This window comes from Trachurus japonicus, chromosome 19 (genome assembly GCF_045865225.1).
Source record: "Trachurus japonicus isolate A0001 chromosome 19, Traja_1.0".
Classification (NCBI taxonomy): Eukaryota; Metazoa; Chordata; class Actinopteri; order Carangiformes; family Carangidae; genus Trachurus; species Trachurus japonicus.
The window spans coordinates 18,799,283-18,825,600 of NC_140925.1; the positions used below are offsets into that span (position 1 = coordinate 18,799,283).

Below are 26,318 nucleotides of genomic sequence, written 5' to 3' on the forward strand. Positions count from 1 at the left end.
CGTCACAGAGATTAAAGCTCACGCCGACCACCTCGTAGATCGCCTGTTCTCCACATTTCACTGTGTTACCCTGTCTAAAAAAAAACACCAGCACAATCAAATGGAGAACAGGCAGGGACGCCTCCTTAACCCAGCCACGCCACTGAAGTAAACTGACTCAGTGTATTGTTAATGCAGGTGACCAGAGGGAAGGTAAGGCAGTTTCATTAGGAGGTAACATGTGGAAATCTTGTCATGTGATCACTTGGCTCTATCAAACATGCAAGATTATGACTGCAATAAAAACTTGACACAACATTTTCCATGCTCCGATATCTTCATACTATTCAATCTCATGTCGCATCATGTTATCAAATTCTATTAAATCTTTGCTGATTCATAAGCACCAACGCCTTGCAGAAAATAACTTAATACATTCCTTTATATTCCTGAGGCTGATTCACCCTGCAGCAAAAGAATGTCAGCTTCATTTGCCGTTGGTGTATGGCTGCAGAGAGATCAGGAATAACATCGGAGCGCTACTTCCATGCTTTTAACAAAATGTCATTTGGTAAATCAAATATAGGACACATTCGGGGATGAGGGGGTGGGGGGGGGGGGTGTACTCGTGCTGTAGCAAATACATGCGGGTCTATCTATAACCTGCAGAATACGTCTAAAGTGATGTTAGGCTTCAGCATATGGTGTGACATGATATTCTCTCCCATGTGAAGACAGTCGTCGTACATATCAGGGTTACTGTGGGAGCAGGGGGGGGGGGGGGGTGTGGCTGCATGTGAGAACGAGGCTGAGCGGTTAGTATGACAGAGTGTGTCAGGCTGTCAACCTGATTCAGCTGATATAGGATGCAGAAAATTGTGTAAGTGTGGCCCTGCATCGCATAGCGCCGTGCTGCGCCGCCAGGACTGTACACAGATAAATGAGTGGATGTGTGAAAGCTGCTGGCTCTGTAAACAAGTGTATTCTGCGTGGTCCTACATTGACTATAGCAATATTTTATTCATCTGATTAATACATGACGGCTGGCAGGGCTTCAGTTCTACTGGCAATCCCTCAGAAAGGCTGTGGCTCTAACACATGTACATATTGAACATGCATTGCTGCATCGGCCGATAGGCTATTTGCTTCATTGACTGACATCAGCCATTGGTAGATGTTGATGACAGTGGCCAATGTTGAAGTCTTTTTTGTTTTGTCCTTTTTGGGGGGATGTGACTCTGTCGAGACGCCTGAGGGTGCGTGCACGTTCAATTTGTTAAAGGGATATTTCAACATTTTGGCAAATTTTGCTCAGCTAACGCCACGGAGGCGAATGGTATTTCTGGGCTTTCCCTACACTATTATGGACAAGCTGTGACCTGCACATTCACCATGTTATGAAATAATAATGGAACGTTACGAAACAGAGTTGTTTTTCGAGGAAAATGCATGGGTGCGTTCTTGTTGGGGCAGTCATTTTCCGGCAAGTCTCTTTTCAGCACAACACCGGCTTTGCATTTGCCTTGAAAAACAATTCTGTCTTGTGAGTTCCGTTATTCATAGCGTGGTGAATGTGCAGGTCACAACTTGTCCACAAGAGTGTTTTGGAGTTGTTGGATTGTGCATTTGATGAGTTTTGAGGGAAAGCCCGAAAAATCCCATGAGCCTCCGTGGCGTTAGCCGAACAGCTTGCATCTCTGCCCGGCCGATCTCAAAATAGCTTGCACCGACAATTAAAGGTAATGAACCTATCTAAGACTATAGGGATTATGGCAATGGCCAAATTTGCCAAAATGTTTAACTATCCCTTTAAAAGGTAAGTGATCGAAAATGTTGGGTTTTTCTTAGTGAGAAATTAAGATTTCATGCTCGCCTTTAATAGAAAAAACATTTGTACCAGCATCGGTACCGATATTGTTATCGGTATCGGCCCGGAATTTCACAATCGGTGCTTCCCTAATACTGAGGCATCACAGTTGTAGCTGCATCACCGGCTGATGTCTTCCATTGAAAAAAATGTCAGCTGATAACTAATGCCTCTGACAACTGGACAGGGAAAAAAAGACAGATAACTGTACCAAAAAGTGTCAAATGTGGCTTTTGCAGGCCCTGGCAGTCCTGTCCAGATTTACACGACCCCTCTCCCCCCCCTCAGCTGTCCATCATGCTGTCTCTGCTGGGAGCTGATCCGTCTCTCGCTGGCTATTACAGGTCTGCTCCTCTTTCACTCCACTTACTCTACCATGCGGATTCTTGCAAATATCAAACAGATTTGTTTTTATCTGGGCAACCATGGTTGAGTCCACTGGCTTTTTAGATCAGTTGGATTTAATCAGTCAACCACTCAGACATTCAGCCCAAGTAACTGCTGCTGATAAGAGACCATAAGGCCACATCGTGGGCCAAATATCGGTGCCAATAAAGGCCATAAAGCACATTTGTCTTCTGATCATCAGGAGGGACAAACCAGGGGGTGTTTCTGCTCTGCTCTACTAATAATCCTAGCTACCATGCAAATCCTGATGAGGCACAATAATAAGGAAATATTCTTATCAACCTAACATCTGGTATGCAGTCATACCAGGGTTGGATACCATTGTGGTATCAAAATGGTTAAGGCGTGAAAGATGAGTACTCGGAGGGGAAAATGAAAGCTTTTCAATCACATCCTTCAATGTAATACGCTGCTATGGACAAAAGGCTGATCAGAAACAAGACAAATATTATTTTAACATCTTCGTTAGGTGTAATCATAACACATACTTGCACAAAGAAAGAAAAAACAACAACTTAAAAACAACACGGAGAATCTGAACTTGATCCAAAGGTGTGGAAAAACAGGGATGATTATTTCTCAGGGAAACTGCTTTCAGCCCTCATCATCCGTGACTGTTTCAACTGTGGCATGGCGCTTTGTTTGTTTTTCTTGTGTGTCAGGGCTGATCATGCTGCCAGGTTAGAGTAGGTCAACCAGCACAATGGGCTGTTTTTTATATCAACCAATAACTCTACCTCCCAAGGCACCTGTGGGTACAATAAGAAGTTTGGATACAAATAGCAACACAGCCCGTTTACACATTACAATTCATCATCATGAGGTGACCGAGGAATCAATCGACAATGGCACACAATGTTTCAGCCTTTCAAAATATGGAAATATCCAATATTCACATTCATGAGCCCCTGAATCTATTAGCATCAACCGACAGGGCTTTTAGATACAAATGTGGGTTCATGATGATAAAGTGAGTCGGGGGTTTTTAATCCACGTCTCTGCAGGACACCTTTCACGTTTGCTGCAGGAGTCAGATTTCCCGGTGCTTTTGGCTGACCACTGCTCTCTCATCTTGGCAGGTCGTACAGCGAGCAAACCTGGCTTTATCAATGTGCAGTGCAGTCTAAGAGCTGCATCACCTATTTATACCTGTTCAATAGTGTATCAGGGACACACACAACCTTCAACTAATGACATTGTCAGCCCGGCGCACCTTTGACCGGGGACCAAGTTGTTTCTATCGCTGATCATTTGATGAGATTACAAAAATTTACACACTAGATCCACTGTCCTGATAAGATATCTTTCATTATTATAATGAGACGTGCCAGTTAGATTGCATTAAAAAAAGAGAAACCAAGCTGCAGTATTACACAACTGCCATTAGAGGATTTCACACTCATGTTTAAATGTACAGATCAGTGAGAGATTAGCATTTGTGTAAATCACACAAGAGCCACATAAAGAGAAAGACTGCAGCCTCGTGTGCAGCCAAATATTGATCAGTTTCTGTTGTTATTGAATGAACAGTAATGACGTTACTGCATAATAGCCCGTGTAAACCCGCCTATGCCCTGGTTAACAGTGAAAGAATTGAGTTAATTCACAGTATGAATATGTATGAGAGCTTTGAATGTCCGCAGACGGATGCTAGCTACAAACATGATGCATCCAAAGTGGGTTTGTGTTTACATGCAGGACGATAACGTTACTGACTAAGTGGCCACAGACTGAGGAGTAAAGGCGTTTTTCGTTGTATCTTCCACTATAGTTGTGGAGCTGGCACCACACACCACCCACACCGAGCAGCAGCAGCAGCAGCAGCAGCAGCAGCACTGATATCACAGGTTACAGTGGTGTAGCCCCCCTTAGTCTCAGTCGGGTTTGCCTTCCACCAGTTAGGCCAGACCTGTCCTGCCTGCTGTGTGTGCTGCTGCTCACCATGTATGTTGTAGTAACACCTACCCACTGTAACGTGTGTGTGACCCACATTTGGCTTCCCCTTCCCCACCATCCCCCAACAGTTGACAATAATAACACGTCAAACACGGAGAGAGAGGAAAAAAACATCCATACGTCGAGCTCACCCTCTCCGGTTGATTCCTACAGTGTCGCCCCGCAGTCGCCGCCTGTTCGCTGCCTGCTGGAGACACAACCCGGCCGCTCTTTTTTGTGGTTGTTCGTAGAGGGGGGAGAAAACAGCACTTTAATCCCTTTTCTTTCGTCCGGATACAGTTCCGTTTCCCCTCTTACACTAGTAGGTCGGGGTCGCCGCAGAATACATGTGTAGCTCCTACGTAACCTAATCTTTGTGCTTCCGTGACACAAGCAGTTTCTGCCATTTCATACCGACGTCGTCGGAAGCTTGCGATGTTTCCTCGGCTGCACAATGAGCAGCACCAGGGGCGCGTTCAAGACCGCCTGCGCGTTCCCGGCCGCAGCTCCGGTGAAAGCGGAAGCGAGCGTTTTGCAACGTTTTCAAATACATGAAATGACGCTGCATATAAAGAAAACAGCAGTGTATCGTTTATATTCATAGGTATGTTTTGAATAATGCTTTCAAGTATGTAACATGCATATATATTTTCTTTACATAAAACATATTTTTCAACGAGTTAGATAATGTAATACCTGACATAACATTTCAGATTGTTGTAAATTTTGAATTTATTTAAATAAAAGTTCACTGAAAAATATTAGTCATTACAATATTAAATAGGCCAGCAACAACAAGGAAGTGAGACTTATAGGCCTACATTAATTTGCTGTAAATGTTGCAGTTTTGACATTTATGTTGGAACTGTTTCAGAAAGGGCATTTTAAGCAATTCCCTTTGTGTTAACCTTCTGGTGGAGTTGGAGTTTGATTTGCAATATACTGCAAATATATATAGGCTATATAGTTTTACAGCTATAATTTGTGTATCTAACTTATAGGTTTTAAATCTGACTGTAACTTTTAAGATGAATATTTATTTATTTGATTTTTTTTTTTTTTTTTTTTTTTTACAAATACACCAAGAAGGCACATAAAGATGATGCATTTAGTTCATACCTACTGCACAACAGACATAAGGTCTAGCTGTATCTGTCCATATGACCTGAAACATATTATATATTAGATATATTATTATCACCAAGATATATTTCTTTTATAAGTAGCTACTTTTACTATTGCTAAATTATGACATCATGTAACATTTAAAATCATACTTTTACCCTCATCAGATTTTTAAATAGGCCTACACTCAATATGGTCATTCTTACTTAAATTGAGGAAAGTTGTACATGTCTTTCCAATCACTGGTGCTAGCAGAACAGTGTATGTAACATCTTCTTTGAAATCAAGTTATTTAGAGAGCCATATGTATTACCCAGTCAGCTGTGTGTTAAGCTATGCAAGGCGCTAAAAGAAAGTGGGACAATTATTGTGTCACTTGTGGTTGAAACATCAGATTACCACAGTGCCGCCTACAATGGATTGGTCCTTTGCTGCCCCATCTGCCGTTAGCTTGCCCTGCAAATCCAATTATGGTCTTAGGTTCCCCAGTCTAAATATAGGAGAAAATGACGGAAAACGCAGAAACAACACGTCACTAGGCGCTAGCACAGAGGAAATTATGTTATGGAGCTGATGTGTCCTTTCTGTGAGAGATGTGAGACAATTGATCTGTCATGTGTGACAAGCCATGACAGACAAAAGCACTCGGACCAGGAAGAGGTGGGTGGAATGGCAGCAGGGGATGCATAAGAGGAAGGATTAGAGTGGCGGATGTCTGAAGGAACTTAACAAGAAGCTCTTCGCATACTGGATGAAATAAGGTAGGCCACATAATGTGTAAAAAAAAAAAAACCAAAAAAAACCATTATATGCTTTTTAGTCTCATCAACCATCAAACCACCTGTAGCTCTATGAGTGTGTGTTTGTAGACTCTCAGTGCTGACCCCGTTGTTTGCACCCGGTACATGTAACCAACTCTCAGCATGTTTTCTGTTCTCTTTTCTTTATATCAGCTGATGTTACAACATACATGTATAATTTCCCACTAGAATCAAAGCTGTAGAAGTTAGTTTGCAGGGTCTCGGAGTGAAACTGAGCAATGCTTTAAACTCACACAACATGAGTGAGAAGCAGGATGTTGGTTTAAAAAGGAACCTGTGGGCTTGATCAGATCTCCCTGGATAAATTCAATAACTTCAAAAAAAAAACTTAAATTTTGCTCAAATTCTCCACAGCTGAGTTAATAATGTATTTCACATTTAAAATCATTGTCACTGTGACATGTGACATGCTCAGTGTTAAAGGGCAACAGTGGAATTTGCAATTCTGACACAAACACTTATCTGGTCAGTAATAGGTGAAAATAAACTTTTTATTTGTTTTATGTTTCGTTTTCATTGATAATTGATCATTTAACTGCCAAATGAACAAATGTAATATACTTCTATTTCTATAGGCTATGTGTTCATAAACACATTAAAATTACACAAATTGCAGCTACAGACACCTTGCCTGAGGCCAAGTTGGTTGAATTAAATCAGAGTACACCTAACCTGATTAACTGAGCTGGGCTATTTGGCAATGTATCAAATTACAGTGACAAGTGTGGTTTCTGACAGTGATGTTATGCTGCTCGTGTGTGAATATGAATGCCCAGCAGTTTCTACACAGCAAAAGTATAGTACAGTCAATTGAATTAAAACATATTAGACAATACCCAGAGGCTTTCACACCAACATCCAGACATTAATCTGATTTTCAAACAGAAAGAAACCCAGTGTATATAGGCATTAGTCATTAGTCATGTTAATATCTCACTGTGTTGTGTTAGATAATTTGGTCATTTATCAGATTTAGATCTTTATCTAATATCACCAGTGGCATTAGTCGCAGCACATTAATACCACAAACTTCAACAGTCAGAAGTTTTCTTTTTGTCACTACTTGTCTACTGTTCATCCACCATCTCAGTTATCTCAGTGTGGTCTTCCTTCTGTTTACTGCCACAGCCTGTACATTCCTGTTCAAATGGGTCAGGGGTAAGAGTCGAACATACCATGTCATAGTACTCTGATAACAATTTAAAACCCAGGCTATAGGCTATGCTTGAAGCACGTGCCCTATTGCTTATTTCCAATACTGCTATCGATTACTATTCCATTAGACTCCATCTCCTTTGAATACTATACTACTAATGTTAACCATACCTTGAGTATGCTACGTAACATTAACAGGACTCTCCCAGCACAAATCAGTTCTGAAAGTCTGTATATTCAACAATACATTTGTTAAAGCCATATATAATTATTTTTTCCTTTCCCATAGTCAATCAATCAATAAGTGTATTATTTTACTTAAATGGACACAAATGCAAATAAATGAAAAAAAAAAATTCAATTAAAATTTTTATTGGCATTAATTGATGTTTACTGACAAAAAAGAAAAAAGAAAGACAAATAGAAAAAAGTATAAAAAGAAATTAATATACCCAGCTGATAAAAACATATTAAATATATTAAAAATATCCAAATAACTCTGTATGCAAATGAGGAGTTCTGCATTCATTACTTGTTGAAGTAATTGGTTTCACAGGACTAATGATGTGTAGTCATCCGTGAAGTGGATGTTTTCAATTACTGAAATCTTCTCAGGGTAATTCATCAAGTCAGAGATCCTTCAACATATGAGAGCTTTATAACTCTTCACCAGGCTCAACTGAAAATAGTGTAGTTAATACAGTGACCTACATAAAATCTTGTATAGATACATCTACTATTTTACAAACACAATGCAAAAATGTTGGAGTGTTGGATTTGTTCCCAATTAGATCTAATTCCTCTAAACCCTAAGCTCGTCTGTCTGAAACTCTGACCTCTGACCCCCAGCATCTGACGTACATCTGAGTGGGATTCTTGTCAATGGGGGCATTTTTGCTAACACGCCCTCCTGGACTTATAACTTCTGGTGTTTTGTTATAGCAAATAATGCTGAAACACTATGTCCTGTCCGGTGCATTGAGATGTGTCACCTGAAAATCAAAAATCAAGGACATTTTTCAAAAGATTTATGATACAAAAAACAATACAGCCATTTTCCAATGCATTTCATGACAGTAGCTACATCTATGGATGTGCAGTGCTCAGTAAATGTACGTATATGTTACATGTGTGTGTCCTGGCAGAAATGGGTACGTTTGTGACCCTGGCAGAGGTGCTGGAGGCCCGGGGTTCACCGCTGGATGAGGATGAGGTCTGGTGTCTGCTGCTTGCCTCCACTGAGGCCCTACTGGACATCTCCAAAAAAGGTAACCAAAAAACTACATGCCAACTTTATTTCCTCCCAGATCCACTTGTTACCTGGCTACAAGGCTTGGTGCAAAGGTGCGTTCAAGAGCATCTGAACAGAATAGGTTTCAAATGTGCTAACACTAATGTTTTCATTCTTATGACTATGTTGTATTTGCTTTTTAACCCCCACATCCACCCTTTCTTTGTTCTCTTTTAATACCTATATCATATTATCTTTTACCAAGCTTATTTTCCTACCACGCATGTTTTTACAGGATTTTGAGCTCAAATGTGTTCAAAATCCTTTCAGTTGCTAAGGGAATCGATTTCTGCTCTGCTCTTCGCTCAGGTTCAGGCAACATGTGCAGCGTGCTCAGTCCAGGCTCAGTGCTGCTGTCGGCCAATGGCAGTCTGGCCTTCAAGAGCTGTGTGCGATATGAAGATGTGGCCTCCTTCACGGCTCCTGAGGTCCAGCACTCTCACGCTAACTCCACCAGGACTCCAGTTGAAAAGGTCAGAAAACTCTGGCTGTGTACTTGTTTTGAGGACATCTCAGAATGTATTTATTTTTCATATTTTCTACATGTCATTGCATATTTTGTTGAGAAAAACTGTGGAGTTTTATTCCTTTAGGCCTCTAGAGAAATAAATAAGTGAAACACATTGATGGATAATGTATTGTACCTGTAGTAAAGATTTACATTCAAAATCAATTATTTGAAGAGGAAGATAAATTGCGAAGTACCAATGTAGAAATCATGAAATAAGAAGAAATCAGTCCATAAAACACATTATTTCAAAATAATGATTTTTAGATTGAGCTTTCATTGCTTGGGTGCTCTAATAATTCTAAACACTGTGTCTGACCTTTACCATTAAATCACAAACTGCACACATAGTGACACTATAATCTTAAAAAAAAGGACTTTTCATGGTGTTTCTCTCTCTACTTTCCATCAGACGGTTGTGTACTCACTGGGGATGACCTTTTACTGGTGCGTCGATTATCATCTACCTCATAATCAGGTACTCTCCTCCTCCTTTTATCGATCTCTTTCTGAAACTCTTACTCTCGTATTCCTAGTATGTGTGCATCATCCGTTTTCTTGTCACTTCTGTCCTTGCAGCCGGTCCATCTAAGTGCAGAGTTGGAGGGTTTGCTGCTTAGTATGTGTGAGGACATGGTGCTGAGGAGGACCGACCTCCTGACAGTGCTGGAAGCCTGTGAACTTCACCAGAAGGCCGCGATGCTGCCTCCTCCAGAGCGCCTCGTAAGACATCTGGTCGATGATGTCTACAGAAACTCAGTGAGTTTGCCCCAGTTGTTTTATTTTGGTTTAAGCTGGTTATGTGAGGTCATAGTTGGTTTTGAGTAGTTTAAATTATCATCTTAGATTAGTATCTTTTGAGTTAGTAGCTATTCTCTGCTTCCTCCTTGAGCTGGACAATGATATCTTTGCAGGTTGATCATGTGTCCATGGCTGAAAATGGATCCCAGCTAACAGACCGCAGTCAAATGGTCAGGGACAGGTTGCACAGTAAGATACTGATCCTATTCGTTAGATTTGAGGCAGTAGTTTCACATTTTTAGAAGCACTTACTGGTAGTCTCTTTCTTGCTGAGAGTTGGATAAGACGACAGACACCAGTTCATTCACTGTGTTAGCTATACTGCATAGTAGTTTTGAGTCCATACACGAAATAATGCTGCTCCAAGCCAAGAAGAACACTAATCCCCCATTAACATGTCAATATTATACTTTAGTTTTCAATATCAAGTCGATATCTTGTGTGGATAAATGAGTGTTAGCTTTAAAGGTGCTGGCAGACAGATTTTCACCACTTCAACAGGCCAAGCGTCTTGTGCTAAGCTAAGCTAACTGGCTCCTGTAGCTGTAGCTTCACATGATACTTGCATTTCTTTGTGGTTAATGTAAAGCAACTGCCAGCAGCCGCTTAGCTTAACATTAAGCCTGGAATAAAGGTTGAGCAGCTATTAACGCCATCCAAATCCAAAATCCACCTCTCAGCACCTGTAAAGATAAGCTAAATTTACACATTTAGATGTTTACAATATTTAAAACTGAATAAAACTAATGTATCACTGTTTGTTTACTGTGTACAGACACGAGTATGGTTGTCTTCGTCTAACTCTCAGCAGGAAAGTGTAACATTAGCATGTGGACGTAGTTGTGACATGCCGATTTGTTTTCCAGGGGGCTCTTTTAGTCACTCACCATGGGCGTTGAAGAAGAAGATTTCTAGAACATTCTCAGGAGCATGTTATCCCTCCGAGCCCACAGGGTATGAAGTCTGTGTCCAATCATATTTTACACACTTCATAATTCTAGCGCTTAATACGCTGTCATGAACCCATTTGCACATTTGAATCAAAGTAGCAACAAATAAAACGCTGTGGAATCAGATGTTGTTTATTTCACAGTTCACAGAGTGTGCTATTAAATACTAAAATCACTGTGGGAAAAGAAACAGAAACTATGTCGGGGAGACAACCCACCCCCCAAAGGACTCTTTGACAATGCAATTAAAATATATTGTCTGGTTGCTAGACATCTTTTCATGAGTGACAGATCTCGACTCCCATCGGACTGACGACGGAAAACTCATTTTTCCCAGGATTCCCTCAGGAGGTCGACACAGAGACAGTTACACCAGCTGGCAGCAGATGAGCCGCAGCCCTTGTAGTCCATACATGGATGGTAATCGTAACGCCAACTTAAGATCCCTCGCACAGTTCGAGTCCACAATGAGTCTGAATGACAAGAAAATGAAGGTGAGCCTAATTATTACATTGTGTAATGTAATTTACAATACCGGGCTATCTATCTATCTATCTATCTATCTATCTATCTTATGAAATCAACTGATAAAAGCCTGTCCTAAATTTCTTTCTGTAGTTCCTATGGCATCCCTTTGCTTTCCAGCATTTCAAACACCAGAGGCCAAGTCCTATCAATGTTACTGATTGATAATGTCACCAAGATTGGTTGACAGCATGGTTACAGTATTCCCTCTCTCCTGTTTCCTCCCTGTCACAGGACATGGGCCCTGAGTTCATCAGAATGGTAGATGAGCCGCTGGTCGTCTTAGAGCTGCCTGGATCCATCGTGGTGAGTTCACGGAGGGAAAAAAAAAATCTGTCAATGTGAATTTTGAGGAGAGTGTTACATTAACATAAACTGACACACCTACTCAGAGTGTGTGTGGAGACTGTTCTCAGTGGGACTGAGCAGAGAGATATGAGACGTGTTTTAGATAATTCACTTTTTGAATATCCCATTTGCCATTTCAATTAAGCTTTGTAAATATAGACACAAACAGTTTAGGCATGATTCTTCAACTACATCACACATTTCTTCCCTGAAATAAATGTGGAAACGAATTAACTTTGATAAGAGCCAAGCTGTGTTCATCCATTCAGATAAGGCATTGATGTTTCAGTCAATGAGAGTGTCTGTGATGTTGTTCCACATACTTGATGATACAAAATGACTAGAACATAAAACCCTACTGAATGAAATTGAGATCCACATGTGAAATTGCAAACCTTACCACCAAGGGCTGAAATGGTAATTTTCTTCACCTTCTTTATTTAAAATTGTTTCTTTTAAGAGTGTGTTACTTTCTTGGCAGTCAAAGAAAGGGAAATCGGCGACCACCCAGAGAGAGCTGAGTGTGGTGATGCCTAACGGTCAGACCATCCTGGTCAAGTGTGAGGTGAAATCCAGAGGAGGAGACGTCTTTGACATGATTGTGGCTCACTCCAACCTGATGGAACATTTCTACTTTGGCCTTGCTTATATCGATGGTAAAGATGCAGACAAATTTAAGTAGCCTGATGTGTCAGTGAGTGACTGAAAGCATCTGACTGTTTGCTTGTTTGAAAAACCCCAACATGGTGTAAGAGTTATTTCACACGATGTTTCTCTTCTGTCATCAGATAACGAGTTTTTCTTTGTGGACAACGACACCAAGATTTCCAAAGTTGCTCCAGACAGCTGGAAGAAAGTGCCTACATGCACCTTTGTTCTCTTCTTCAGGGTCAAATTCTTCGTCAGTGACATTTCACTTCTTCTGTGAGTACCTTTCTTTTTTTCATTACCAGACACATTTCATCAGTTATGAAACATGTTGTGTAAAACATCTAGAATTGTTCAAATGTGTGCCGTCTCTTCCAACAGCCAGAAACAGACCCGCCACCAGTATTACCTTCAGCTCAGGAGAGACCTACTGGAGGACAGGCTGTCCTGCCATGGGGAGACTGCTTTGTACCTTGGGGCCCTGGCCCTGCAGGCGGAGTATGGAGATTGTATGCCTGAGGTTGTGCACCTAAAGAATTCAACGAAACCTGTAGTTTTGAAGGAATAGTCTCCTTCTGACTAGTAAACTGGTTATCAGGTGTAAAATCAGATGTTGCACTTCCTTCAATCTATCCCTGATCATTTCATTTTTATTTATTGAACTATTGATATTTATCTGTATTACTGCTTGTACTTGTAATTTTGCTGCCTCTTGGCCAGGTCGCTTTTGAAAAAGAGATTCTATATCTCAGTAAGCTTTACCTGGTTAAATAAAGGTTTAATATAAAAAATAAAAATAAAATTGTTGGATTTCACCTTTAAAAGCAACAACAAATCAAAGGTTGTTGGATTAAAATGTCACATACGTTGACATAGGTTTGAATAATTACTGGGAACAAAGGAAGGGTGGTATAAACATAACCACTGTGTCTTTAAGACTACATTTCCCATAAGTCCTATTGCTTTTGGAGTATTGAAACCATATTTTTCTGTCCCCTCCCTATTATTCAATAGCTTTCTCTCTGTTACAACTCTGTGAGTCCAGGGGGAGAGCACCTAAAACAGTATTATGATTCTCCATGTTAATACAACAAATTATGTTAATCTCTATTAGTATTGGATTCTATAAACAATATTGTTGATCTTTTGTGTTTAGGTGTACGGTAGGAACTACTACCGCCCTGACCAGTATATCTCCAAAAGTATTATGGAGAAACGTGCCTTGCCTTACATTCAGGAGGAGCTGCTTCGACTCCACACCACCAATGCTCAGATGCTCACTGACGAATCAGAGCTGGAGTTCCTCAAGGTAACATAATAGTCACATTTGAACGTAAAGATCAACATCTGATCATGGTGACCATGCTGTACTTATATTACCATTTAGGTGTGTCAGCAGTTGCCTGAATACGGTGTGTTGTTTCACCGTGTGATGCGTGAGAAAAAGCTTTTAGAAGGAGAGATTATCCTCGGGGTTTGTGCCAAAGGAGTGATCGTCTGTGAGATTAAGGACGGCTGCAGATCCACCAGTCAGACTTTCTACTGGAGGGAGACAGCAGCCATCTCCTCCAATGTGAGTGGAAATTCCAACAGTTCCAAAATGAAAAATTTTCAAATGTGGAATTTTTGGTTTTTATATTCTAAACATATTTCCTTCCTGTTCCTGCAGAGGCGAAAATTTGTAGTAGAGTGCCGAGGCAGCAAGAAGAAGTACACCTTCATCACAGAAAGGTCGAAGGTAGCCAAATACCTGTGTAACCTGTGTTCAGCACAGCACAAGTTCAACAATGAGATGAACTCTCGCCAGCTCAGCCAGAACCAGGTCTCAGGTCAGTTGCTTAATTTAACAAAGAGAAGATGTAAAAAGATAAATATAACTGATAACTGTCAGTTTTTGGAAGCTTTACGTTTCTGTCCTTCTGTTTTTCCAGAGGCGAACATTGTGCAGTACGCAGCCGTGTGTCGTGCTCAGAGCGGCCGCCGCAAGTCCTTCTCATGTTCAGAAACACCACAGGATGAAAGCGGTCTGAACACGCCTCAGGATGAGTCCCTGAACAAGCTGTGTGACGACGTTACAGCCAGGATTGAGGCTCGTGTTAAACAGCAGCGTCAGAGCCTTAATGAGCAGAGGTACATAGTCAATACCTTAAAAAAAAATGTATTTATTCATTTATTCATCAAGGAACTCTATAGAAATTTGCTCTAGACTTTCTGGAAGATCATTTTCTGTCTTTCTATATTTCCCCTGCAGTACCTGCTCCAGCAGTCAGCGCAGTAGCACTGGTATGCGTTCCCCAGCATTCTCTCAGAGGAGTGGATCTGAAGCCCCATCTGGTTCTCCAGCAGCTAGAGGTATAGTATAACCGAGCATGCTCCTCACATTCCTAAACTGACGACCTACCCATGACAGATGGCGTACCACAAGTTCTCTCGCTAGCACGCATGACATTACATAGCATTTATTCGTTTGGCAGATGCTATCACCAAAGCAAGGGTAGGACAACTCTCAAGCTTCAGTGCAGTAGGGAAAATCACTGCACATAGCACTACTATGAAATTAGATTTTTGAAATAGTAAAATATTTTGGATTATGAAGAACCTGTGACTAATCAGTTTAGAAGTCACCTGAGGACCAGATCAGCTCCTGATGTGGTCAGAGTGATCGGATTTCAAACGCATCCTCTTGGGTGTGGTCCACACCTACACTTAGAGCTGTCCACTGGTGATCATATCACCTGGAGCAGACATTGACAAGTCTGAACAGGGACTAGTAGACATCAGAGCAGGCACTACTACATCTATTCTGTTCAAGATAAAGTGCTAGGAAACCAGGTAAAGAAGGACAGTAAGTATGAGATGTCAGCATTTGAGGAGTTGGGAGGGGAGGTGCACTCAGAGAGGATGAACCTCCAGGAGATTCTTTAAAGGGATAGTTCACCCAAAATTCAAATTTCACTCATTATCTACTCACCCTCATGTCGACTAAGGGCTGGGAGAAGTTTCAGAGTCCTCTGTGCCTTCTCGGAGTTACGAGGGGGTCCACGCAGCAGTATTTGTCCATATAATGGTTGTGAATGGTGCTCACTTTTCTTCGTCCAAAAAGACACACCAAAAAACATCCAAATACCTCCATAGTGCTCATATGTAATGTCCCTCTTGTATTGAAGCCCCGACATGAGAAATTGTTCCGAAAAAAATTAAATAAGTCTATATTTTAAGCTTGTTTGTAACAGAAGCTCCCAGTGTCTCAGTTCACCGCTCTTCCTGTGTCGCAAGATTTGCACTGACCGGCGGAACAATTAACCCTAACCCTAGCATTGTAACAATTTCTCATGTCAGGGCTTCAATATAAGAGGGACATTACAGACATTACAGCAGCATGGAGGTATTTGGATGTTTTTTGGTGTGTCTTTTTGAACAAAGAAAAGTGAGCACCATTCACAACCATTATATGGACAAATACTGTAACTCCGAGAAGGCACGGAGGACTCTGAAACTTCTCCCAGCCCTTAGTCAACACAAGGGTGAGTAGACAATGAGTGAAATTTTAATTTTGGGTGAACTATCCCTTTAAGATAAGAAAGGAACATCCTGCAGTGGCTGTCCTGTTGAGGCTTGTTGGCTCAGCAGGTAGGGATGGTAGACCACTAATCAAAGGGTTGATGGATCAATTCCTTCTTGCTCCACTCTGATGTTGAAACCCAAAAATTGACCATTAGTATAAGAGTAGCAAACTGCTTTGAGTTTCTTTCAGTGGATTGTGTAGAGGTAGTCAGATGTTACTGCTCAAGGAGGATTTGGTTGTCAATCATGACACCTTATTTTCTTGAAACCTTGGGAGATAAGGGGGCAGGTACGATGATGATGATGTAGCGATGGAAACATGGATCACTGATTGAGCTCTGACTGAGAGAGCTGTATTCGGAGGTGACATTTCTTTATCCTTTGTGCTCTTATCACAGCCTTGAGGCAGCCCTGTAGGGAGATCTGGGGAAATGGATGTTTGTCCTATGACACATCAAAAATAATTAAAAAAAACAAAAACAAGAATGGATTTTGCCTAATGATCATATTTGAGAGCTTGGCTTGCTTTATGCAGTGGTTCACCGTATCAAAGGCTGCTGACAGTTCTAGCAATTTAAGAGCCAGAGACTAAACTGCAGCTCTAAGCTTTCTGTCCCAGACAAACAGAGCTGTCTGCAGAAATGTCTTTACCTCAAGCTGTAATATTGATACAAGATGAGCCTCGCTGAACGTAGCAGTACATGTGCCAGCTGAGAACAGCGTCTGTATTCGCTACACAAAAAGCATTGTAGCAAGTTCATCCAGGGCTCCAGTGGCGCAATCGGTTAGCGCGCGGTACTTATAAGACAGTGTTCAGCAGCAATGCCGAGGTTGTGAGTTCGAGCCTCACCTGGAGCACACACACCTTCCTATTATACATTGTTTGATCATGAAGCCACAAAACTGTTGTGAGGATTGTCACAGATGACTGCAACATCTCTACTGTGCAACTTCATGTTTCTCTTTCCTTTCACTGTGCATCTCACAGAAACTCCAACTAAGACGGGTTCCCCATCAGAGAGAGAAGTTATTTGTGTTTCCTTAAAGAAAGACCCGAAGCTTGGCCTTGGTAAGTTCATCGCACTTTATCACACAATGAACAAAATGTCCTTTTGCTGTGAACAGCTGTAAATCATGTTTTGCAAGTTCCATGCGGTGACTGAAAGAAGGGTCTTTCTTCTCGTGTTTTTTTTTTTTTTTGACACACCCGTGGTTTGTGCCCTGCAGGTATTGTGATAGTGGGAGAGGACACTGTGGGACGTTACGACTTGGGCATCTTTGTTGCTTCCATTGTGCCGGGTGGACCAGCTGATAAAGATGGACGCATCAGACCAGGTAGGTTCCCAAACAAGAAACAAGCTTCATTACTGTATGCTATGTACTTCCCCCTTTATGTTCAGATATTGACTGAATCCAGCAAGGTGAGGGGAGGGGAACAAGCCAGAGGGGTAAGGGTGGTATGGGTGGGATAAGGGTGGGACAATAGCTCACATAATTATGATACATTTTATGTATGTAAGATGTACAGTGGTATATGTATGTCAATTTGTAGCTGTGAATATGATTTAATGTGGGCATATTGTAAAAGAGGGGGTGTGAAATAATAAAAACTTGATCACAAAAAAAAAGAAACAAGCTTCATCCTCATCAAACATTAATCCTGTAAATGTTGCCACTGGTTTACTTTTATTTTCTTTCTAAAATAAGCATTTATTATTATTATTGTGATTAATACTTCCAAACCAAAACTCTTACGTATGTATTGTGGGTTATCTGTTTTAAGAAAATCTATGCTGGAAAAGTGCAGATGAGGACAGAGATTTGTACGGGGGAATGTATCCATGGGGCTCAGTCGTAGGCCTTTGGGGTGACACATGGGTTCAGAAGCGGTGGTGGTGGCGATGGTGGGGGTCTTCACATCTCCACTGTTACTGGACACCAGCATCATTTGACTATGACCTTTGCCCTCAGGTGGTCGTCTGATCTCTCTGAACCACATCAGCCTGGAGGGCGTCACTTTTAGCGAGGCAGCAGAGGTCATGCAGAGCAGCCCCGAGGAGGTGCAGCTCATTATCTCACAGCCAAAAGGTGCTCTGTGTGCATGTGCTTACTGTATGCATGTGACCGCCGCGTGGCTATGACCTTTACCCTCCTTTGTTCGCAATGAATTATGGGTGATTTAGTCATAACCCTTTAGCATCTGCTCTGAATTAATAGAATGAAGAAAATTATATCTGCATTAATTCCTTGTACAGTGCCTTCTTTGTCCCTACTAGTTGTATTGTTTAGCTGTCCATTGTTGTATGCATTATTATATCAAATCCTAACATAAAACACACAATGTTAACACCCATCTATTGACATAACACGTCTGTACAGTAAATACCAAGCTAGAGGGAGTAACGTATCTGATCTTATCTTAACTTAGCATACAGTGATTAATACTGGAAACGAAGAAAAGCTAGCTTGACATTAGCGGCGCATGATAACGGTTTGCAGTAATCAGTCTGACCTGGGGTCACATGACTGATGCCAAAATCTGTGCCTCAGTAGGCTAATATTTGGTAGGCCATCTCTGCTAGCTATACAAAGAGGAAACAGTAAAAACACACATAACAAAACTGTCCTTTAAAAATGAGTTTAGATCTATACAGGAAATACATTTTGGGAAATAAATTGCTTAATACCACAAGGAGAGACAAACCACGGGAAACAGCTAGCCTAGTTTTGCCCAAAGGTAACAAAATACCACAATCTCCAAATGACTTTATGCTAACTAGCTCCACAGTGTAAGTACAGATTTACTAAAACACTCAACATTCAACATTCATTCACATTTAGACGACATGCATGAAATTTGCACAAAAAAAAATCTGCAGGAAGTTACTTAACTTTGTATTTTCTGTCTGCAGTCACCATCAGTCCCAACAGTGTGCGCTCCTCTGAGCTGAGAAATCACGAATCCCAAGCTCCACTGATGACCTATGGCCAACCAGGAGAGGACAACCTAGATGAGCTCGTTTCAGTCATGATGACACCGAAGACCGGCAACACGCTGCACGTCCCCGTTGAAGTACAAGGCCTTGGTGCACAGGTAGAATCATGGCGATGGTTCAGGTGTTTTTATTAAATGATATCTAATGATGTTTACTGATGGCGGCCTCTGAAATCATGTTTCTGTCTGTGCTGCTTTTAGGACAACTGCTCTCTGGCTCCCTCTCTAAACTGCGTGAGGCCGGAGGAGAAAACTGTGGAGCTCAGGAAGATAGCAGGAAGTCTGGGCATCAGCGTCACTGTGAGTTCCCAAAATACTGTGTTTGTGAGTGATTGTGCATGCGCTTTGTCTTTTGTCTCTGTTCAGCATCACTTTAATGGACTGACGACCTGTTCAGCTTGTACCCTAAATGAAATCTAATCAAAATCTTCCATTGTTTCCCCTACTGATATCACCTCATTAAACAGCATTTGAGACAGCGAAATCAAATTTCATTGTTTTAACTTCAGATACATGTTGAAAGCTTCATTGAGTTGAATGAGATTTACTGTTATCTCCCTTGAGGTTTACGTTTTCTGTTATCAAATAATTGGTTTGCATCTAAAAGTAGTGGTTTTGACGTCAGCCTGCAAAATCCTATATCCAGCTAATTAATTTGTTTAGAGAGAACGTGATTGAAAACATCAGGAATGAACAGTCAAGAAGGACAATTAGTGGAGCTTCTCATCTTCGGCAGTGGGTCAAAATGTCTGCCCTCTCAATCTGATTAACATCTGTGGTCTGACAAGATTAGCGAGAGAGGGAGTGAGCACAACAGAGAGAGAGAGAGTATATTTAACTTCACTCAAACTGATCACCACTGCGTTACAGGCTGTACTGCAGCCAGTGATAGAAAGTTACTCTTATATTCTGCTTCCCCAGCTAAATTTGCAATGCAACCGTAAGAATTAGAGTATTAAAATGTTCTGCAATAAAAGTATTTAACCAGTAGGATCGATTTAATTGACCTGATTGGACAAAAGCTACCTATCGATGACTTATGATTCCTCTATGATTCCTTACTCATTATTGTAACTTACACCCCCTTTATCATGTGTAGCCTGGCTCTCGCCAGACCCTTGTAGTTCCGCAAAGCTCCACCAGAGGCGCTACGCTCAGCTTCACACAAGGGTCTGGACTCGAGGCCAATGCAAACTTCTTCCCCCGGAGCAAAAAATAATGAACCAATCAGGATCGCCGGGCGGGACTTTCTGAGGTGTGACGTAGCGCTGAAGCGACTGTTTGAGTCAAACAACAATGGCAGCTCGCAGTGAGTGGCTGAAGTAGCACGTCATTCAAGATAACGGACAAGTGGTTTATCCAATCACATACAAGATTTTTTTTACAAGGCCCCGCCTTCTGAAATGAATCGCCTATGGAGCAGTCCCAGACCCTTGTGTGGAGCTCAGCGTAGCTTTGCGGAACTACAAGGGTCTGGCGAGAGCCAGGCTATATCATGTGTGCTTCATTCAGAAATAGCTAACTTCAACAACTTTATACATGTTTGACAGTGCATCCGATTTTGTGTGTAAAATTTTATCTGATTCAAAAAATAACCAATGTCTTCTAATGCAACTGCGTGAGGAGTACAACAGTATAAACCTGCGGGACTGGTCAATACTCAAATAAAGTACCTCAAAACTACTTCAGTAAATCAACTGTCCAGTGAATGCAACAACCACTGCATTAAACATGATCCCCCCCAAGCTACTTTCATTACAGCCATGTTTTCCTCCTTGCCATGAGTGTATCACTTATGAAAGCTGTGAAAGTCGAAGTAAGAGCCTCTGTCATTGATTGTTCAAGGGCGGCGTCAACACCAGCCTTCCTAATGGAGGAATCTACATTAAGAGCCTCGTTCCCAGTGGGGCTGCTGAGAGAGACGGACGTGTACACACAGGTATTACAGCTCTGATGTCCAATCCAACAATACGAGTGCCTGCATGTGTCGTTTTGAAGAAGAATCTGGTTTGGTAATGGGATGTTTGATTTGCCTTTTAAACACCTTTTAAACCAGTGTTTTTCAACCTTGGGGTCGGGACCCCATGTTGGGTCGCCTGAAATTCAAATCGGGCCTTTTGAAATGTCTAGTAATTGATTAAAAATATTATTGATTAAAATATTTTTTTAACTAATAATTATTCTTTTTTAAATTATGATTAAAAACACCACACACAATCTTAAACAACTGTATTCTATACTTTCACTTTCTTTAATATAAATCGAGTTCAAATAAAATATAGCATATAAAAATATCTGAGCTGGCACATCTTGATCGGTCGCCAGAAATTTGTGATGGATGTCACAAGCCAAAAAAGGTCCGGAACAACTGTTTTAAACACTTACTAATAATGAGGAATTTGACCTGATGCTTTCAGAGCAGAAATGGAAGGCAACACAATGGAACTGAACAAGAAGAGTTAAAGTTGCAATTCATGTTTTTGTCCCCATCTGCTTATGTTTCAGGTGACAGAGTGTTGGAGGTGGATGGTTTTAGCTTCCAGGGCATCACCTACCAGCAGGCTGTGGAGTGTCTGAGTAAAACTGGAGAGGTACAATGAATGGCTATTAGAGCCCCGCCATAATTACTTAATTCATGTAATGATAATGTTGTTTAATTAACTGCAATTTCCCGCTCGAACCAAATCCTTGTCTCTCCTTTTGCCTCCTCCAGGTGGTAACCTTTGTTTTGGAGAGGGAGCTGGTGAAAATGCCCAGGGTTTCTGTCAGCACAGACAACAGCAGCAGTGTGTTCAATCAGAGCTTCAGTCCACCCTCCAGCCGGCCCAGACAAAACAGCTGCTCCACCACCACCACCCCTCCAAACACCATCAGTGAGCGGCCCAAGGAGTACGGCTTTGTCACTGACGGTAGGAGCTCTCAGCTTGTCAAGTGTAATTTTAACTTCAGTGTACAAAAACTAGAAAAGAAAGCCCAGGATATCTCTCTATGGGAACTGCTAAAGAAAATTTGAGCATTCGTGCAACCTTCCTACAATGAATATTCCCCGAGAGACAGAAACTCATGTGACAAGACGTCACACTGCTGAGGGGGAACGTTCGTGAGAGAACCTGTCAGCTCTAAGCTGTTTGGTCCATAATAGGCAACATCCAGGCGTCCAGGCTAGTCTGCTAGTCAGCTTCAAGGTGAACTTTCACACACTTCCTCCTCTTCGTCCTGATCTTCCTTCCTGACCCTGACCTTCCTCTTCTTATCCCTCTGGCCTTCCTTATCCTCAGGCCTGTTCTTCTATATATGTCATCTCACATCTCTCTACTCGCTCTTCCACTGAAAATCACACAGTGGGCCACGTGTTATAATGTGATACGGAGTCGAGTTCTTCCTGATCTGAGGTTAACGTCTTTACAAGCGTTAACATAGGTGAACATTTTTCTTTTGGCATCAGAACTATACCTATATACCTATACCACATACATGTATTGATGCTATCATTAGTGCTGATTCAAGATAAATCTTGATTTCCTGTGATGACACTATGTTTTTCTGTGGACAAACTACTGAACCCCCGATTGCACCTTATGGATCATCAGTTTGAGGCTGGGTCTTATGCAGGGCAAAACATGGGGATATTTTACTGCAATGCAGCATCTGGCTACCAGCACCCCTGTATAATTTATTTGCTTTGTTTGGTACACTACATACACACCAGGAGATGTCCGTTTTATGTGTTTTACTGGAAGACAACTGTGCTAGGACAGGGAAGAGTTTCATTTTCCCATTCATGGTCATTCGCCTTTCATCCTTGTGGGGAGTGAGAAAGTCCAAGGCTATACAACAAATACCAATTCTGCATTTCTTGTTTAGTAAGAAGATTCCCAAGACGGATAATGGAACAGTAACGTTTCTGCTGTTTTTTCATCTATTTTTAAATTGTAGTCATTTTATTTTAAAGCTCAGAAATCGGTTTGTTCTTTTTCTCTCATCCTTATACATCTGCTGTCTTTTCCCATATTCCTTTATCTCCTGACCACCTCAACATCTTCACCTCATCACTATGAAACCTTCAGAAAACACCCAGGAGGTGACGCTGACTAAGAATGCCAATGGCCTCGGCTTCAGCTTCCTCATGTGCGAACTGGATCCGCCCACTCGGGACTTTGGCAGCCTCGTCCGGATAAAGCAGCTTTTCCCAGGCCAGCCGGCTCAGCAGAGCGGCAGGATCCAGGAGGGAGACGTCCTGCTGGCTGTGAATGGCCAATCCCTGAAGGAGCTGTCCTATCCGGTATGTGTCGATTACAAACCGTTAACCTCAGGTTAGGTTTTACCTCAGAAGATTATCTGACTTTTGGAGCTGGGACAAGTATCCTGTCAGACTCTGCTGCTCTCAATGAGGTTAAACTTTATAAAGGTCTTGTAAAATCAATACTGTACATGCAAGGGCTTAAGTCAGTGTTTGTTTACTTTTGGATTAGCTTTACACCTATGGGCAAATGAACATGCAGAGTTATTTTCCTAAATCTGGTTTAGAGTTACACTGCAGTCTGGATATCTGGTCAACAAGACAGATACATGTAGATTACTTGCATGTTTACATTTGACATAACTCAGTTTTGTTTAAATGCCTTTTACAACATATGAAAGAGCTGTATGTGATGTCATATAAACAGTACAGTACCATGTGTTGGTACTGTTGGTATTGCTTTTATTTTGTTTTCTCTGGCCTCTTAAGATAAACTGAAAGACTGTCTGGACTGGGCACCTTTAGTTGTATGACAATAATATTCATTTATATAGATGAAACCAATGCACTGGTTCTCTGTGAAGAGTGTTTATCCTGAACTGGTTCAATATTCTGACCATATTTCACATAAATGTGCATATAAACACACTATATACCAATTCTGCTTTTGTTTTTTACTCATGTGATTATGTAAATTGTATATATGTTGTTTTTTTTTGCAATTTTCTTGAAAATCATGTATTTGTAAACATATATATACCAGTGCAGCTTCGTTGTCACTGTTAACAGTTCATTCTCATGTTTGTAGAAAGTGCTGAGGCTGTTCAAGACTTCACCAGCTGAGGTTCAACTGACTCTCTATCGGCCTGCCCCTGGTACACACACACACACACACACACTGCGACAGATGCACCCATCCCTGCATCCACCTGCAGTGCTCCACTCACCTGTTTTATGTGTTTCCTGTAGGGGTCCTTCCTTCCATCGATCAGCTCACTGGCACATGAGTGATGTTGGACCGATGGAGTCGTGGCTGATAAGGCCATTCTGTTCAGTGCACAGGAGAGTGAAGCTGATATTATCAATCAATACCAACACTACAGAAAGGTCAGTGATGGTCCACAATGTGACATCATGTGATGTGATTTGACAGGCCGTGTTGTGACAGGTTTATAATGTGTGTGTGTGTGTGTGTGTGTGTGTGTGTGTGTGTGAGCGCTGGGAGGTTTAGTTAATCTGACACAGGGTGACACAACATGATGCATTATGTAACTTAATATGAATATTCAATATTAGATTAAAAGAGAATACCGGTACATAACATTCTCAGGAATAGAAATCATTTCTGTCCCATTTTAGTGCGTCAATCTACCTCATAATGTACAGAGACATGCATGTGTCAGTTTTGCAGACTGTAGGTAATATGTAATAAGAATAAAGGTTTTGTTTTTAATGCGCAGGCAATGTGAAGACACATGGACCAGGAAGCACTGAGGTGAAAGTTGGGTTACAGTACTCTGTGAAACCCTTCAGGTTTGTGAAGGATAACTGGATAAAAAGGTGAGTGGCTAGAACAGACCCAGCATTTAGTCAGATAGAAAGAACACTTTAGATATACTGTATATATATTACATTAGACATTAAGACTAAGTAGCAGCAGCGCTCTCAGTTTTATCACTCCCCATCATGTTCAGTGCTTCCTGCATAGCTTACACTGGTCTTTACAGAAGAAGACTCATCAGCTGGCTGCATTGCACCAGAGCCCAGTGTAACCTGACTCCTGTCCTGTCCACAGACCAAACTTCTGGTTTAACAGTCCGACACACTGAAGAACAAAAGAGTCCTGTCATCTGTCCATTCCAGCTAGTGGAGTCGTCAGATAGACAGTTGCAAACAGCACAATACTAACAGCACCTGATTTACAAATGAGTTCTGTCATTTTTTGGATGTAAATATGAAAATATGCAGTATGACAATGCATTTTATTGTGTTCAGTTCATCTTAAACAGGATCAACTCAAGCATGGTATTGTTCCACATTTAGAAATTCAGAAATCCAGAAGTTCACATTTTTACACTAATCTCAGCCACACTGGAAGTTTACCACCCCAACCACATCTGACCTGAACCATTCTCTAAATTTAATCTAGCCTTCATCAAGCTTCAGACTTTTATTGACTATTCATATTGTAGCCACAAGGTGGCAGTATAGCACTACATGTAACATCACTGATCCCTTTTGCTATGCAATCGGTAAGAATGCCTGGTCTTCATTCCCAATTAAAAGCAATTAACAGCATCTCAATTAACAGCATCTGCTTTGTTTTTGTTTTTTTTGCCACAGGACAACATGAACACAAGACATGTCGATGTCAAGTAAGGAAGATAAAGAAGAAGAAAAAGAAGAAGAGGAAGACGAAGTGGATAGGGATCAATTGTAAATGAATCATTTTTGCATGGACATTAAAAACAGTAATGCTGAATCACACCAAGACAGTCATGAATGTACTTTTACCGTAAAAGTGCTTCACTTATGCAGAATTACATGACATAATAAAAAATACCAGTGCCATTTTTATACTATTAAAGGATTTTATTTTCTAAATGTAACTTCTTTTTCTGCTCATTTCCTGTGTAAAAAAGAACAACTGACCTGAATCTGGATGATCCACACATCCAAACATTCATTTAGTATCTGGACAAACTAAGAAGTATGTACACATACAGTCACACACACACACACACACCTCCGTGGGTGAGGAGCCAGTAATGGCCCCTCATAAATAAAGGTTCCTGTATTTCGGTGAAACCCAGTAGTGCATCTGGATCCCATCAGAGCTCGTGTTCCTTTTGCAAATGATCCCAAATGTTTCTAATTATGCCAGAGGAGTCGGCACGAGGCTGTGTGTGCGCGTGTGTGTGCGTTTTTCGCGTGCGTGCAATCGCTCCTGACGGACACGCACACCCATACGCCGGCCTGTGTTTATTCATGAACGTAGTAACAGAGATGGACAGCGTGGTCGTGACCTCTGCAGCCTCTGCTTAGGTCACCGCACGTGGTGAAGACTGATGAGTGAAAGACAGGGTGGGGACGGATTTTCTGCTGACATCACTGTCTCCCCGTTGTCCTGCAGTGATTTCCAAGGGGAGGGGGGAGGG

At 41.4% G+C, this 26,318-nt stretch overlaps 2 protein-coding genes, 1 long non-coding RNA gene and 1 other non-coding gene across 6 annotated transcripts in view; 2 read left to right on the top strand and 2 right to left on the bottom strand.

Moving 5' to 3' along the window:
• The window catches only part of mapk8b (mitogen-activated protein kinase 8b), a 31,546-nt gene extending 26,901 nt beyond the window's left edge, over nt 1-4,645 (bottom strand). For 2 of the 3 annotated variants that reach the window (XM_085762105.1, XM_085762106.1), the window contains exon 1: nt 4,342-4,642. The gene's annotated coding sequence lies outside the window, so the exon portion shown is untranslated. Of the gene's footprint in view, nt 1-4,341 lie in introns of all 3 variants that reach the window. The other variant, XM_085762104.1, reaches the window with a different exon arrangement.
• Nucleotides 4,646-5,842: 1,197 nt separating this feature from the next.
• Nucleotides 5,843-24,776, top strand: frmpd2 (FERM and PDZ domain containing 2). The gene is made up of 29 exons (XM_085761545.1): nt 5,843-6,075; nt 8,436-8,558; nt 8,891-9,054; nt 9,502-9,567; nt 9,669-9,848; nt 10,004-10,079; nt 10,757-10,844; nt 11,178-11,334; nt 11,600-11,671; nt 12,195-12,369; nt 12,502-12,637; nt 12,743-12,881; nt 13,518-13,670; nt 13,749-13,934; nt 14,031-14,190; nt 14,293-14,491; nt 14,613-14,713; nt 16,914-16,994; nt 17,153-17,260; nt 17,897-18,013; nt 18,838-19,019; nt 19,122-19,220; nt 20,766-20,859; nt 21,426-21,511; nt 21,634-21,829; nt 22,988-23,202; nt 23,969-24,035; nt 24,130-24,267; nt 24,621-24,776. The coding sequence occupies exons 2-28, from the start codon at nt 8,438-8,440 to the stop codon at nt 24,165-24,167; spliced, it is 3,456 nt and encodes a 1,151-aa protein (XP_085617671.1). The 5' UTR covers nt 5,843-6,075; nt 8,436-8,437; the 3' UTR covers nt 24,168-24,267; nt 24,621-24,776.
• The window catches only part of LOC146967813 (uncharacterized), a 47,124-nt gene continuing 31,908 nt past the window's right edge, over nt 11,103-26,318 (bottom strand). The window contains exon 3 of the long non-coding RNA XR_015034396.1: nt 11,103-11,313. This is a non-coding gene — a long non-coding RNA (uncharacterized LOC146967813). The remainder of the gene's footprint in view (nt 11,314-26,318) is intronic.
• Nucleotides 16,692-16,783, top strand: trnai-uau (transfer RNA isoleucine (anticodon UAU)). Its single transcript is given in 2 exon segments — nt 16,692-16,729; nt 16,748-16,783. It is a non-coding gene; the product is annotated as a tRNA-Ile (tRNA).